Source organism: Meriones unguiculatus (assembly GCF_030254825.1).
Source record: "Meriones unguiculatus strain TT.TT164.6M chromosome X unlocalized genomic scaffold, Bangor_MerUng_6.1 ChrX_unordered_Scaffold_30, whole genome shotgun sequence".
Lineage (NCBI taxonomy): Eukaryota > Metazoa > Chordata > Mammalia > Rodentia > Muridae > Meriones > Meriones unguiculatus.
This window is the reverse complement of record NW_026843706.1, coordinates 12,766,122-12,781,939: the sequence shown is the minus strand read 5'-3', so window position 1 is coordinate 12,781,939 and position 15,818 is coordinate 12,766,122. Positions and strand designations below refer to the sequence as shown.

The 15,818-nt window shown below is 44.1% G+C and overlaps 1 protein-coding gene across 1 annotated transcript; it reads left to right on the top strand.

Moving 5' to 3' along the window:
- The first annotated feature begins 11,069 nt into the window (after nt 1–11,069).
- LOC110541399 (melanoma-associated antigen 10-like) lies at nt 11,070–11,927 on the top strand. Its single transcript, XM_021628147.2, has one exon. It carries the CDS (start codon nt 11,070–11,072, stop codon nt 11,925–11,927), a length of 858 nt encoding a protein of 285 aa, XP_021483822.2.
- Nucleotides 11,928–15,818: the final 3,891 nt, after the last annotated feature.

The following is a 15,818-nucleotide window of genomic DNA, read 5'->3' as shown; positions in this document are numbered from 1 at the left end:
CTGGTCCTGGCTGGCACTATCATCCATGCTACTCAGTGACCGCTGCACAGATGCAGCTGGGACAAACAAGAAACGAAGACCCAGTAAGAACTTCTCTCATTATAGAAATGAGAGGCATAGCTCCATTACATACCTTTCCATTGCCAATGTTGAACCTTCATCAATAGCATACAATGTTTTTTTACACAATCAGGACCTTTCTCTTATCTTCTAGCTTGGTATGGTCCATGTATGTGAGAAGATTTCCATTCTGATATGCTCTCTGTAGAATAATATGTAGGACACTGAAAAAAAATAGAGACACCCACTTTCCTCTTCAGTGTTATAAATGACTGCTCCATCACTTTACAATAGCTAACTACTCTCAGAAAGCCACAGGCACAAGTTTTAGAGTGCAAAAGACAAAAAGCATGAAGTTCTGATGTTCAAAGACAAGCAAGGATACCCTAACTCCAGCAAAGATAAAAGGTTCAAATTCCCATTTCTTCTGTTTATTTTTTTTTTAATTTATGTTTTCTGTCACAGGATATATACACAATTCTGACTCAAAAAAAAAAAGAAATAAAAAGGTAGGAGGAGAGGTATTATTATTTTTTTTAATTTTTTTTATCAGTTACATTTTATTAACTCTGTATCCCAGCCATGTCCCTCATTCCCTCCCAGTGCCTCCCTCCCTCCCTCCCTCCCTCCCTCCCTCCCTCCCTCCCTCATTTCCACCGTGCCCCTTTCCAAGTCCACTGATAGGGGGGACCTCCTCCCCATTCATCTGATCCTGTTTTATCAGGTATCTTCAGGACTGGCTGCAAAGCCCTCCTCTGTGGCCTAACAGGACTGCTCAACCCTTCGGGGGTGGGGAGACCAAAGAGCCAGTCATTGAGTTCCTGTTAGAAATAGTCCTTGTTCCCCTCACTTTGGGAAACCAATTGGTTACTGAGCTACCACAGGCTACATCTGAGCGGAGGTTCTAGGTTATATCCATACATGGTCCTTGGTTGAATGTCAGTCTCAGAAAAGACCCTGTGCCCAGATATATTTGGTCCTTGTGGAGCTCCTATCCTTTCCCCATCAGACTAACTCCCCTTCTTTCTTATGATTCCCTGTACTCTGCCAAAGGTTTGATCATGAGTCTTTGCTTTGAAAAGAAGCTGAAAAGCAGCAATCCAAGTAATCCAATTAAAAAATGGGGAACAGAGCTAAACAGAGAATTCTCGACAGAGGAATATCGAATGGCAGAAAAACACTTAAAGAAATGCTCATCCTCATTAGCCATCAGGGAAATGCAAATCAAAACGACCCTGAGATATCACCTTACACCCATCAGAATGGCCAAGATGAAAAACTCAAGCGATAACACATGCGGGAGAGGTTGTGGAGAAAGGGGAACCCTCCTCCACTGCTGGTGGGAATGTAAACTGGTACAACCACTCTGGAAAGCTATCTGGCACTTTCTAAGACAAATAGGAATAGTGCTTCCTCCAGACCCAGCTATACCACTGCTAGGTATATACCCAAAGTTTGTTCAAGTACACAAAAAGGACACTTGCTCAACCATGTTTATAGCAGCTCTATTTGTAATAGCCAGAACCTGGAAACAACCCAGAGAGGTAGTATTATACCCAAGACAAAAACTAAGGAAAAAACATGATAGCTGAGTTAGACTGAATCTGGAAATGATCTAAATTTTCACTGATATTTCTGACAGAGTCACCAATCAACACATTTGGAATCTTTAAGTTACTGGACTCTATGGAAGGCCTTGTCAGGTATAAGGGCAGGTGAGAAGAAATGTATGAAGCAGAGTTGGGGGCCAACACTGATCTCAGGTATCCAGCAGCAGAAATATTTGTCATGGTGCTTGTTACTCTTCTTAATGCTGTGATAAAATACATACAAAAACAACTGAAGGAGAAAAGAGTTTATTTCGCTCATAGTTGAGAAGTTTACAGCAGCAGGCATTTGAGGAGGTACCTGGCCACATTGGATCTGCAGTTAAGAGGCAGGGAGCAATGAATGCCCAAACTCAGCTCATTCTCTTAATCTTATCTATATACACACATATATAGAAAAAGAATATGTTCAATTTGTAAAAGATTCAAAATTATATAATAGTAATAGGTTCAGTGACCTTTCGATGGGAGTGACTAGCCTTATATACACAGAATATAAAAATATATGTAAACCAGGCAGTGGTGGCACATGCCTTTAACTCCAGCACTTAGGTGGTAGAGGCAGGTAGATCTCTGTAAGTTCAAGGCTAGCCTGGTCTACAAAAATGGGTCCAGGACAGCCAGGCCTCTAGGCAGATCAACCCTGTCTCAAAAATAAGAGAGTGAGAGTGAGAAAGACAGACAGACAGAGAGAGAGACTGAGAGAGATAGAAGAAAAGAAGAAAAGAAAGGATATTTAAGAGCCTGGCAAGATGGCTCTGCAGTTAAGAATACCGGCCTGCTGCTTTTCTAAAGGACCCAAGTTCAATCCCCAATACCCACATAGCGACTCACAATCCCCTGTTAACTTGCTAACATCGTGTCCAAAGGATTTGATTACCTCTTCCATCTCCCAAGGATACCAGGCATGACAAGGCATGCACACGGTGCACAGACATGAAAGCAAACACCTACACACATAAATAACAATAATAATTATTCTTACATTTATGATACCCAATCAGTTCAAGAACCTCAGAATGAATATTACAAACATAAGCTAATTTAAGTTAGAAAACAAGACAAATGAGGAAATAACAAACTAGGTAATACCAGTAAAGGTTACAAAATCAAGGCAAAAGAGATAAGTCACTGGTTAAGAGTATTTCTTTTCCAGAAGTCTTGGGTTCAGTTCTCAGCTGCCCATGTAGTAACTCACAAACATTTGTAACTCCATATCTAGGGGACTTAAAGTCTGCTTCTGACCTCCAAAGCCACTGTCCATGCATATAGGCAAAACATTCGCACACATAAAATAAATCTAAAAAAAAAAAGACCACAAGTAACAAAATCCAGTTCTTTGACACTACTTATAAAACACATTTTTGCAAATATGATTAAGTAGTAAAGAAAATGCATAAACAATAAGTTTGTAAACAAACAAATGTACATATACCTATTGATTTAAATGTTATAAGACCATACAACAAATAGGACTTTCCAGCTTATTTATCATGAGCCCGGAAGCTCAATTAGCGTCCACAAAGGCTGTAGCTGACAGATGTTCAAATGTAGCAGAGAAAGGACATATCCCAGGAACCGTTTAGTCAAGAAGTGAGAAATCAAAGCGAGGATCCCCATGCAAGAAGACCTGGTTGGGGGAGGGGTGTTCTACTCATCTGAGTACTTAAGAGTCTTCCAACATCAGTCTCTCTATGTACTGTCAGCCCTGGGAAACACTGTCTGGGACTAGGAAACCTGCTGCAAGATTCAATCTCCTACATATGGCAGGGAAACCTCACCTATTATATCTCACCAATATGGCCTAAACAACATCTGAACAAATATGCAATACCGCCCGTAAACATGCTAACATGAAAAGGCAAAATTTCATGGGGCCCTGTTCCTAGGCAGAATTGTCACGCTGACCACCCCCAGTTACCACGTATACAGTAGTTAACTCATACATAAATTTAGACTTGCCCTTGGTCTAGTCAAAGTAAACCCAGGTATATAGAAGTAAACAGAGGGTCAATGGGGAAGAGGAGGGAGTCTAGAAAAGGAATCAAGGGAAAGATGGCTAAAATTAAGGGCTATTTGTGGGGTAGTATTAAATCCCAATATAGTAGAAGCTTCCTAAAATATATACCTATATAAAAGTGATCAAATGAAATTGCCCAATAATAGAGGAAACAGAGCCCCAGCTGGCCATCTCTTGTTACCAGATGAAGCTTCCAGTACCAGATTGGGTTACATCTAATTGAGCTGTTGGCCAAAGGAATACCATGGGAACCCCCAAATAAGCCAAGCTCTTGCCAAGACTATAAGTTGCTCTCAACAACTAATAGCCAGGGCCCATGGCTGAAGACAACAGCTACACAATTCATTGAACATGGAGAAGTCTAGCTGGTACCTACATAAAGTCTTCACCCCAGCTCTAGTTTTCCCTTTTACGAATTTTTAATTGTATCATACATACATACATACATACATGCATACAGTCTTCTCTCTTTTTACCCTTTATGTCCTCTGCATATATATTAAGGCTTCCAGTTTAGTGTTTGGGGGGGGGGGATGATCCTTGAGTCTGCAAACAAGTGGGGTCTCTGTTTCCTGCACCTTTTAGTGATCTGTTTTTCTTCTGTAAGTCTGCAGTCATCAGTTCCCCTGAAAAAGTAGTTTCCTTGTCCTTTACAGTCAGTGGCAGCACAGATCACGGACTTACACATGGTTCCTGGCAATCAGCACGTGCCAGGGACCTCAGTGTGAAATTTAAATGCCATACAGTATGGACCCGCTGCTGCTGCTGCTGCTGCTGCTGCTGCTAACCTGGCTACTGCTTGTGAGGTACACCTGCTCCTGGAGGAGAGCATGGGGTTGGCCATGGTGCTGATCTGTGGCTGTAAACACGATGGTCAAGTCTGGAGTGCAGGCAAGGCAGCCAGCACTGAGGGCAGCATGCAGTGTGGAGTATATAATCCTGGGGCTCAAGAAGATTCTGACCCTCAGGCATGCTTCCAAACAGTATGATCACCCTGATGTTGAGCAAGAGGAAGATATTGGAGATGATGAATGGTTCATTTTCTGAATGAAGTCTCCTCAAAGACTTCCACAGTCTGTGCTGATGCTGGAGGCCATGTTAGTGTTTGTGGTCTGTGCTGTGTAATGCTTCCAGGGACCTTGTTCCATGATCCAGGATGCCACTGAAAACTGTGCTGAAGTCTGTGATCCATGCTGCCACCTGCTATTATGGGCAAGGAAGCTTCCTTTGCAGTAGTATTGAAAACTGCAGACTTAACTGAGAATGGAAGCCATTGTAGGCTTCTGTGACAAGCTCACCCCTCCCACAAAAGCAACAGCCCAGACAGGAAGTCATTGAAGAGAGTCCTTGAAAACTGTGATAAAGATGCTGAAGTGTAGCTCTTCACAGTTGGAGAAGAGGGTGGAAAAGGGACGCTCAGTTTTCTTTAAGGGACTGGACACTGGGAGTTCAACCATGCACCAATGACTGTATGGTAACACAATCTGAAGTTGGTGGGGGTTTGGAGGTTTGGTTTGGGGTCGGGCAACGGTGGGAGGGTGGACCTTGGAGGAATGGGAAGCAAGCGTGATCTGGGTTACTGTATGAAATTTCCAATTAATTAAAAAAATAATATTTGGGGAAAATTAAGAATGACATATGAAAAAACTTAAATGACATAGGTAAGAGTCAAGAAAACAAGACTAATTAGGGCGTGGATTAATGAGAAAACCAAACACTACTGTTTTACTAAAGGAACACAGCATTAATGTGACTATTAGTTGCATTCTGCTACACCACAGATCATTCAACCATCATCAGAGAAGTTTCCTCCTGCACATGAGAAATAATACAGAGACCCACAGCTGGAAAAGGTGCAGAGAGTGAGGAGAGACCTTGAAACAGTCTGAATGGGACGTCTTCATCAACACAGGAAACTATACAGCGATGAGGCAGAATGATTGTTAAGAGCCAGATGGGAGGGATGACACTGAGGAAAGCATGTCTTCCAGACACAGCAATACAATACGGAAGCACAGTTGCACTCTCAGAGATTGCAGCAGCATGGACAGGGTCTGTACAGGTCTTAGTAAGGTGGGGTCCCAGGGCTGAGAGAAAAGGTATACAGAAATCCCCATCCCTAAACAAGAAGCTATCTGCAATTGATAACCACTTGCAAAAGGAAAACAGGTTTCTCTAATGGAGACTCACTGGGTATATAAACCACACCTAAGGGCAGGTCTCATGGCCAGCAGTAGATGGCCAACACAAAATGAACTCAATAGCATTTCTGGAGATTTTTTTTCTCATACTGCTATTTTTGGGCATTTTACTTTATTGGTCCTTTTCTGGTTTATTATGGTTTCCATTTTTGTGTTTTTATGAGTGTGTGTGTGTGTGTGTGTGTGTGTGTCCCCACCTATAGAGCACAATGACCAGCATAGCACAATATCCCTAAGGGCACAATTATGGCATTCATACTTTAGCAATAACAGTTTCCTAACAGGACATACGGCCCATTCAATAGGAGGAAAATCATGTCTGGTATCGGAACCAACACATCCGTGTAAGGCTAGGGAAGTGATAGAACTCGGAGGAGAACCTGCCGCTCTCACTTTATCTTCTCAGCATAATTCATACCTGAATGCCTAATGTTTACCCTTACACCCACAGAGAAGTATAGCTCTCGCCCTTTGTATTGGGGTTTCTATTGCTGTGATAAAAGACCATGACCAAAAGGAACTTGGGGAGGAAAAGATTTATTTCGGCTTCCAGCTTGTAGTCTGTCATCCAAGGAAGCCAAGGCAGGAAATCAAGGCAGGAACCTGGAGATAGGAACTGATGCAGAGATGATGGAGGAACACTGCTCACTGGCTTGATCCTCATGGCTTGCTCAGCCTGCTTTCTTATAACACCTAAGACCACTAGTCCAGGAATGGCACCACCCACAGTTAGCTGGGCCCTCCTTTATCAATTATGAATAAAGAAGACAGCCCACAGGCCAATCAGTTGGGAACATTTTCTAAATCGAGGCTCTTCTCAAACAACTCTAGCTTGTGACAGGTTGGCATAAAACTAGCAAACATACTCCTCATCAAATGACCTTTTTTTGCAATAGGTGGAAACCATTACAAAACAAAAACAAAAAAAAACCATGGCTGGTCAAAGTACATAAAACAGCTGATGGTGGACTGTGCAACCTTAATTGAAACATCTACAAGAAAACTCCTACACTAAGGCCCAGGAAACATCTAGGAAGAGTGGACAGAAAGATTGAATCAGAGGACTAAGAAATCTTCTCTGAAGGTTTTATCTCCTAGAAAGGTGTTGTAAGAAACAGTACCCATGATACCTCACTGATATTGTTCCCTAAACAAGATGTACATAACTATGCCACCAGTATTCATGTTGACACAGAAGAGGGAAATTTTATGGGGTCCTCTTCTGTAACTAAGGAGTGCTGAGAGCAGGAGAAATAGTCATACCCAAAGATGAGCCCGAGTTGGTTATTCAACACCGAAGAACAGCTCTGAAATCATATACATACCAGTTACACTAAATGGACCAAGCAGTTTGTATTTACTATTTGTGTGTGTATGTGTGTGTGTGTGTGCGTGTAATAACAATTAAAGAAAAAGAATCCCTGAATTCCACATGGAGCAATGTGAAGGCTATATAAGAAGGGGTTTGGAGGGAGGAGAGGAAAGGGGAAAATTATATGAGTATTTTAGCTTTAACAAATGTTTTAAAGAAGTGGCTTAGGTACTGTCTGGGCTGAAGGAGAAGACTGAAGGAACCCAGGACAGAGGAATCCCAGTTTTATCCCTGTTGTGACCTCTGAGCACACTCCCAGACAAAAACAGGCTCAGGCACTGTCTAGCATCACGGGGAAGGACCATCGGCCTCTAGAGAGTCAGGCTCAGCCCTTAGTGTGAGTTATGGAATGCAACATCCACTAAATTTAATCTGGGAGAGTTAAGGGATGGGCCGGGTGTTGAGAACCTTATCTGACGTCCCCATTTCAGACCGGCAGAGCAGAGAGAGCCTGAGCATTTAGGAGTCAAGGCACACCAGGAAAGTCTCACTCTGGGAGGCCTGATCATTTCTGAAGAAAAATCGAAGGGGTAGATCTGTGGGACAGGGGAGGTGGGAACTCTGAGGACTGGAAGATGGGTAAACTGCACGCGGGGATGTATTTTATGAGCTGAGAGAATCATTTTTTTAAAGCCTCAGTCTGGTTAGAAGAGTCCAAAATAATACACGTGTTCCTCTGTGGTTAGCCTGTAATCAAAGTGGAACTACTTCACACGAAATAATAATGATAATAATAGTAATAATTAGTATTCTTATCCTTCTGCTTCCACCACCTGCCTAGAGCCTTTTTCCGAGGTCCACTGAGAAGAAATGGAACCAAGGTCTGTGAGAAAACCCGAGACCCTGACGGTAAGTTGAGGAAACGGCAGTCCTCATGCAAGTTCTCCAAGTAGCCCATCTGCACTCAGCATGCTTTGTGCTCCACGCTAACACGCCCCCAGGTCAGAGGGAAGCACTCTGTTCGCGCCTTCTGCCTCGCTGCATTCTGGGAGCCTGAGTCCAGATCCACGGCTGTCTGAAGCAGGAGAAGACAGAGGAGCTTTGAAGCGAGTGGGTAAGACCTTGAGGGTGGAGTGGGAGAGCCCCAGCCTCGACAAAGGACCCCCAGATAATTCGAAGGCACCGCTGTCATGTCCACTACTGCTGTAATCTGTGTTCCCAACCGCCACAGCCGACCCTGGCGTGAGTGGTAGGAATTAGCCGTCTTCCTGTCCTCCGTGACCAAGCCGTCAGGGTGAGGGCCGACGGCTGTGCTTCTCTTGGTTGGTGGTTGGTTTCACTGATTGAGACAGGCTCTTATTGTGCATTCCGCGCTGGCCTCAAACTTGGCAATAGGTTTTCAGCCTCGCCGGGGCCACGAACGTAAATGTGATGGAGCACGTCCCGCTGGGGAGCCATTTTGAATGGAGAAGGTTCCAATTCTCTGAGGGGTTGGTTGGAAAGCTGAGGGTGGACTCTGGAAGCGCTACCCAAGAGAGTTAGTCAGCATATAACGCTACTTGATTCCTGGTTAGTCTGCAAACTTTAGGAAGCTGGCCTCCGTGGACTCTGACATTCAGAACCACCTTATGAGGTGGGCCGAGCAGAAAGAGCTGAAGCTCTATGAGGAAACAAGCTGAGACTCAGAAGAGGGACGCAGCCGCCTGAGAGAGGGCCTCCCACATAATAAGCAAGAAGCCTCTCTCCAGTCTCTTCCTCCTCAGAAGAGTTCCAGAGCCCTCACCTTCTCGTCCCTATGATTTTTTGTTTTAGTTTTGTTGTTGGTTGGTTGGTTGGGGTTTTTGTGGGGAGGGAGGGAAGGTTACGTTTATTTTACTTTTATTTGTGTATTTGAGTGTGTTTTCAGTGATGGAGCTAGTGAATTCGAGGTCGAGGCCAGAAGTAGGCACTGGATTCTCCAGAGCTCCGAGTTGTGAGCCAGCCAAAGTGGGGGCTAGGAACCAAGCTCCAGTGCCCTATAAAACCAGCAGGTGCTCCAGTGATCCATCTCTTCAGTCCCTGGTTTTGTTTTAGAACAGGATCCCCTCTACCTAGCCCAGAGTGTCCCAAAAGTTGTACAGATTGACCTTGCAGTACAGTCTGCCCCAACCTCCTTAATGTTGGTACTGCAGGCATGTGCCACCACGCACTATTTAAGAAACATTTTTCTGAGGGCTGGGATACACGAGGAGACATGTTAAGGCTATGGGACTGACAAAGCCCCAGACCTGACAGGGGAACAGCCCCTCCCCCACAGAATCCAGTGGTAACCTCCACCTCCTCAAAGTCACTTCCTCCTCAGTAGAGAATCAGAGTTATTGTTTTTCTCTTTTTTGCTGTTAGGTTTGTTTTTGTTTTTATTTATGGGTAGGTGTGTGCCAGTGAACTTATGGTTGTTTGTGCGTATGTATTTCAGAGATATTGTCGTTTTGATTGTTTTGACTTTTTGAGACAGGCTCTTTGGTTTGGTTCGTTTATTTGGTTTTGTTTTGAGATGATCCTCATTATGTAGTCCAAGCTGTCCTGAAACTCTGTCGAGACCAGGTGAGCTTCTCCTCGGCCTCCTGTATACTTAGACTGCACTCAGTTTACGAAACATTTTTGAGGGGCAAGCTCTGTGAAGGGACGTGGTGAGATCATTGAGGATGTACTGAGGAAGCCCCGGTCCTAATAGTAAAACCTAACCGCAGCTCTTAATGGCCTTCACCATAATAGGGGTGGGCTTTGTTCAAATGAAGACCAACATCCTCTATCTGCCTCAGCAGACTTTGGGTCAGGGCCATCAGACTAAGCCCTTTATCTGTTTCTAGGTTGTTCATCTCAGAGAGCTGAAGGCTTCATCAAGCAGATCTTGACTCAAGCACCAAAAACCTCGGAGTTGTGTCAGGACTCAAGGTGAGGACAGAGAGACTCCCATCATGTAAACACACGGGACCCAGCCCTTCTGTTGGATGTGGGACACATTCCCTCCCCTCACTTACCTCTTCTTCCTCCTCACAGAAATAAGCCTCCACATTAAGGAGGGTGAGTTCCGTTTCTCAGGGGAAGCAGTTCAGTCCTTGCCATTTATCAAGGTAAGTATGAGACAGGCTCCACCTCCCAATACACAAGGACTTTAGGGAAGTGTGTTACCTCTTCCCATCACCCCAGGCAAGTTTAGCCAGATGTAAGGCTGCCTCACTCCCTTTTTCCAGCCCAGAGCTGTGGACTTCCATTGCAAGGACTTGGGCCGCAGGATGGCAGAGGGGTGGGTGTAGGTCCTGACAGTGCAAAGTTGAGAGCTCAGCGTGACTGCAGAAGGTATCACAGGAGACAACAGAAGTGTGCCCCAGAGTCCAGCTCTCCTTTCCTATGGGAGCCGGATACATGGTGTTCTCAGAGTCTGAAGCTCTGGGATGCCTCGGCAGCTCTTACAGGAGCTCCAGGGGCCAGAAATGAAGGGCTTAGTCTAGGGACGGATCCTGAGGTCAGACATGGGGTCAGACCAAGCAGTCAAGAGTGAGAGGGAGGTACCAAGGCTCCCATCCACCCCAGAACACAGGGACTCCATAGTTCCCAGCACCACTGAAATGTCAAGCTCTGTAAACATAGCTGTGCTCTGGAGACATTTCTCACTACTTCCCTCAGTCTCAAAAGTAATAGGACTGACAGGCAGTTGGGTTCCCCTGTTGCCATACGGAACCACCCGAGAGAAAAACTATTTTGACTATTTTGACAGGTTTCAACTGTCAGCAATGTATTCTCACACTGCCTCTTCTTGCCCCAGGTCTGAGTCCGTATCACTGTGATCCTGTCCATCCTCCTGCCTTCAAGCTGCAAGGAACGTCAGCATGTCTCATGGTCAGAAGAGGCAGTGTTTCCAGTTTCAGGGAGAATCTCAGGCCCAAAGAGAAGAAAAGGGCCTGATGGCTGAGTGGGGAGAGTCCACTGACAATAACTCCTCCTCTTTCAGTAGCCCAACCCTTCCCAGGAAGAAGCCCGCTGGTGGAATACCAATTCACCAGAGTCCTCAGAGAGCTCCGTCTCCTCCCAATGTCATGGCTGCCATTCCAATATCCCCATCTGATGAGGCCCCTGGCTACCAAAGAGAGGAGGAGCCCATTCAGTTGCAGCATGCACTAATTGCAAAGGTGGGTGGTGTGGTGCAGTTCCTGCTCTTCAAGTACAGAATGAAGGAGCTGACCAACAAGGCAGAGATTGTAGAAAATATTATCAAAGATGATGAGCCGCATTACGATAGGATCTTTAATGAGGCCACTGTGGGTTTGAAGATAGTCTTTGGCCTTGATGTGATAGAAGTGGACCCTGTTGTCCATACCTATTCCATTGCCATAGCCCTGGGGATCACCTATGACGGCATGCTTACTGATGTCCAGGGCATGCCTAAGACAGGCCTCCTAATAATTGCCCTAGGTGTCATCTGCATGCATGGCGACCGTGTCCATGAGGACGTGATCTGGCGAGCACTCAATAGGATGGGAGTAACTTCTGTGGAAAATCACTACGTAGCTGGGAATGCCAAGGAGCTTTTCACTGAAAATTTTGTGCAGGAGGGGTATCTGCAATACAATCTGGTGCCTGACAGTGATCCCCCTCACCACGAGTTCCTGTGGGGCCCAAGGGCCCAGGCTGAAGCCAGAATTATAGATGTCTTAGAGTATTTGGTTTGGGTCAACAGTATGACCTAAGTGATTCCAGCTCCTTCCCATCCCTGTGTTCAGGAAGCTTTGAGAGAACAGGGAATTTTGTTTAGAATTGCCACCACAAATGGCATAGTGCCATGTCCAACACAAGTTCTAGTGCCACCACCCCTTTACCACTTACAACACTAACTGCTGACTTCAGACACAGTGAAGAGTCTGAGACTTCATGCAGGAAGCTTCTGAATGTGGTGGCACTAGAACTTGGAAGTAAATAACTATTTTTTTGGAATTATTTTTTTTCAAATTTTGTTTCTCTTAATTGGAGGATTTCATGGGCTTCGTGTTCTAAGTCTGTAAATGGCATTGATAACACATTGATTACTTTCTGAAGTAGGGTTACACTATATAGCCCTATCTAGGCTGAAATTCTCTATGTAGACCAAGCTGGGCTTGAAATCGCAGATATCTGCCTGCTTCTTCTTCTTGAGTATTAAATATTGTGCCACCACACCTGGCCATCTTTTGTCATTTTATATAACAAAAGCTCCCATCTTATGTTGTGGTCTGTAATAAGATAACTGAGGAATATGAATTTAATTTGAATTGTGGAAGAACCTAGCAATATATCCAATGTTGAGAAATTGAGAAAAATGAAAGAAAATGTTTTTCCCCTTCAACAAAATCTGTTTCGCCATAAAATTAAGTTACATGTGTAAACTTAAATATACCTGATGTTTTGAAAATGTGTAAGGAATTACATCCTAGTAAATTTTCTTGTGTGAAGCTCCACAGTTTCAGAAGAAGAGAAGCTAACTGACAGATATGTAGTTTGGATGTGGTTAAGTTCAGTGTGTGGTTTTTTTTATCTGCAAGTTGTTTTAATAAAATCACAATGCAAATAAATAAGGCATTCCACTTACTGTCTGATTCGTTGAGGACCATTGCAAGGTTCTGTGTTCACAGGGGAATTCTAGGTAAATCTAGAGCTGTCTTTACCCATAAATGATAAAGTCTATCATCAGCGGCTATATCAAGAAGAAATGGGGTGTCTTCTTATACCAAAGGAGTTATGTCATGCTCTCTCTTACGCCCAAGAAGTAAAGTTTTCAATTCTGAGCAGTTCCTTTTCCAATTTTACAACAGGTCCTTCTGGGGTTAGTTTGGGTTTTTAATTATTTTATTGTTAGTGATTTTGTGTACGTGTGTGGGTCTGCGCATGTCAGTGCCAGTGTGCTAGGAGGCCCGAGTTGTCAGATGCCCCTGGAGCTGAAGTTATAGGCAGTTGTAATACACTTGCTACGAGTGCTAGAAATTGAACCTGGCTCCTTTGGAAGAGGAGTATGGTCTCTTAACCAGTGAGCTATCTCTCCAGTGCCATAAACAGTTCCTTTTGGATAGCAGATGGATATGACAGACAGGAATCCCCATCTAGGTCTTGTGCAGGAAATGTCTTCAGTGTGATGCAGAGAGTTGGTGGGACTTCCAAGAGGTTGAGTCAAATGGGAACTCTTTGGGAGCATCATCCTCCTGGAAATAACTGATATATTCTATTTAGGAAATTATCTCCTTCCTGTGCCAATGAGTTCAAGGCTGACCTCCACTCTCTTCTAATAGATGTAGTGTATCTGATTTTACATTGAGGTCTTTGATCCAATTGGACTTGAGTTTTTTGCAGGCAGCCTTACCTGGCATCAGTGGATGAGGATGAGCTCAGCCCTAATGTGACTTGTGCTGGAGTGGGCTGGTGGGGGTGGTGGGGGCCCCTTTTCTGAGGAAGAGGAGAGAGTTATAAGAGTAAGAGCGTGGAAAGTTGGGACTAGGATGAGAGGAAGGAGGGGTTACGACCAGATTGTAAATGGAATGTATAAATAAAAATAAATTAAAAGTAATAACTGGGGGCTGGAGAGGTGGCTCAGAGGTTAAGAGCACTACCTGCTCTCCCAAAAGTCCTGAGTACAATTCCCAGCAACCACATGGTGGTTCACAGCCATCTATAATGATATCTGGTGCCCTCTTCTGGCCGGCAGGTGTACAAGCAGGCAGAACATTATATACATTAAAAAAAAAGTAATAACTGATATAATTCCCAGAGTACCCTGGCTATTTCTTGCGAGAGGTGGTTATTGAAAGAGTTAGCCTTTGAGTTGGAGATATGGCTCAGTTCCTCTTGCAGAGGACTTAGATTTGGAACCCAGACCCACATAGCAGCTTTCTGAAACTCCCAAACTGCACTTCCAGGGAATCTGTTGTCCTCTTCTGGTCTTCACAGGTACCAAGCATAAATGTGGTGCAAAGATATATTCAGACAAAGCATTCATAAAATAAAAATAATCATTTTTAACAGAGCCTGACTCCAGAATACCTCTCTGGATTCCTGATCTGTCCCTCTTGCACACAATCCCACTATAATGGTGGCTGCCATGAGGCCTTTATCAGAGCAGAGTTGTGTTCTTGGACTTTTAATCTCTAAAATTAGGGGCCAAATAAAGTCCTCTTTATAAGTTACCCAGTGACCTAAATGGAAGAGCATTCAGAAACTAACAAAACTAATGTGAGAACGGGATTACTTTTGGATAAAGGTCATCATCTGGAATCAGGAGTTGGAGGTAGCTGTTCAAGAAAAGAGCTAGAATGCCTGTGTTCAGCCACCTTTCCATCAAAACCAGTGATGGGCATGGCCAGAGACTAACCTGATAAACCCCAGCAGGTATGCCTGGAGGCTTATTTTCTAGGTGATGCTCGCATTTTCAAAATCAGTATTACCATCACAACACCAGATGGGGTCTCAGCCCTGAGAGGAGGAGTGGATGAAGAGTCTCATCCCTAATCAAGAAGTGGTTTGCAACTGGCAAAGGGAAAATCTGTTTTCTCCAACAACTGTCAACCACACTCCAGGACAAACCCCATGTCCAGCAATAGCTGGGCAACATAAAACAAATGCTACGATTTGTTGTTGTTGCTGTGTTATGCCCAGTTCCTGAGACCCACAGAAACCACCAGGAATCAACTCTGCTGAAAATCCATGAGGGTTTATTTAATACATGCTTGAGCCTGGGTCACAGCAACCTCCTTGGTGAAGAGGAGGAGTGTGGTGGGAAGGTCTAGGGATTCAAGGTTTTTAAAGAGAAAAAATGAAAGTGGGGATTACATGCCTTGGCATTACATAATTGGGTAAGGGAAATTGCCTTTTGAAACGATTGGTTTACTTTAGGCTCCAAGATCTGGGCTGGTTTCTTAGCAACCCTATCTCTAGTGGGCAGGAAAAGAACATGGTAAGGCTAGTTCCTCTCAGTAGGTGGCAAGACATGTCTCCACCTGTCAGGCCTTTGTTCAGGCTTATACTTTAAACTTTGAACAAATACGACCCAAAAAACCCTAATATTTAATTCTTTGGTCTCTCAGTTGTTATTGTTGTTTTGAGTTTGTTGGATTTGGGCTTTGTTTTGATGTTTGTTTTTGTTTGGTTGGGTTTTTTTTTTATTTGTTTTTGTCTTATTGATTTTTTTCCTATGTGCTTTGATTTCTATTTTTGTGTTTTGTGGTTTTTTGAGTGTGAAAAAGAAAACAGAGTTAGGTGGGTAGGGACAGAGAACCTAGAGCAGGGGAAGGAACATGATGAAATCATGCCATATGAAAATTTTTAATCAAAATGTGAATAGTGAATAAAAATATATATTAACATCCCAGTATGTGCTGGATAATTTTGTGTCAGATTGACACAAGCTGAAGTCATCTTAGAGGAGGAAATCTCAAATGAGGAAATGCCTCCATAAGTTCAGGTTGTAGACACGCCGACTGCTTGTGATTGCTGGAGGAAGGCCCAGCTCATTGCGTGTGGTGCTATCCCTACACTGGTGGTCCCGGGTTCTCTATAATAAAGCAGGGTGAGCAAGCAGTAAAACAGCACCCCTCCATGGCCTCTGTGTTAGTTCCTGC

Coding starts and splice junctions, on each gene's coding strand:
- LOC110541399 (XM_021628147.2), top strand. CDS start 11,070: ATGTCTCATGGTCAGAAGAGGCAGTGTTTCCAGTTTCAGGGAGAATCT.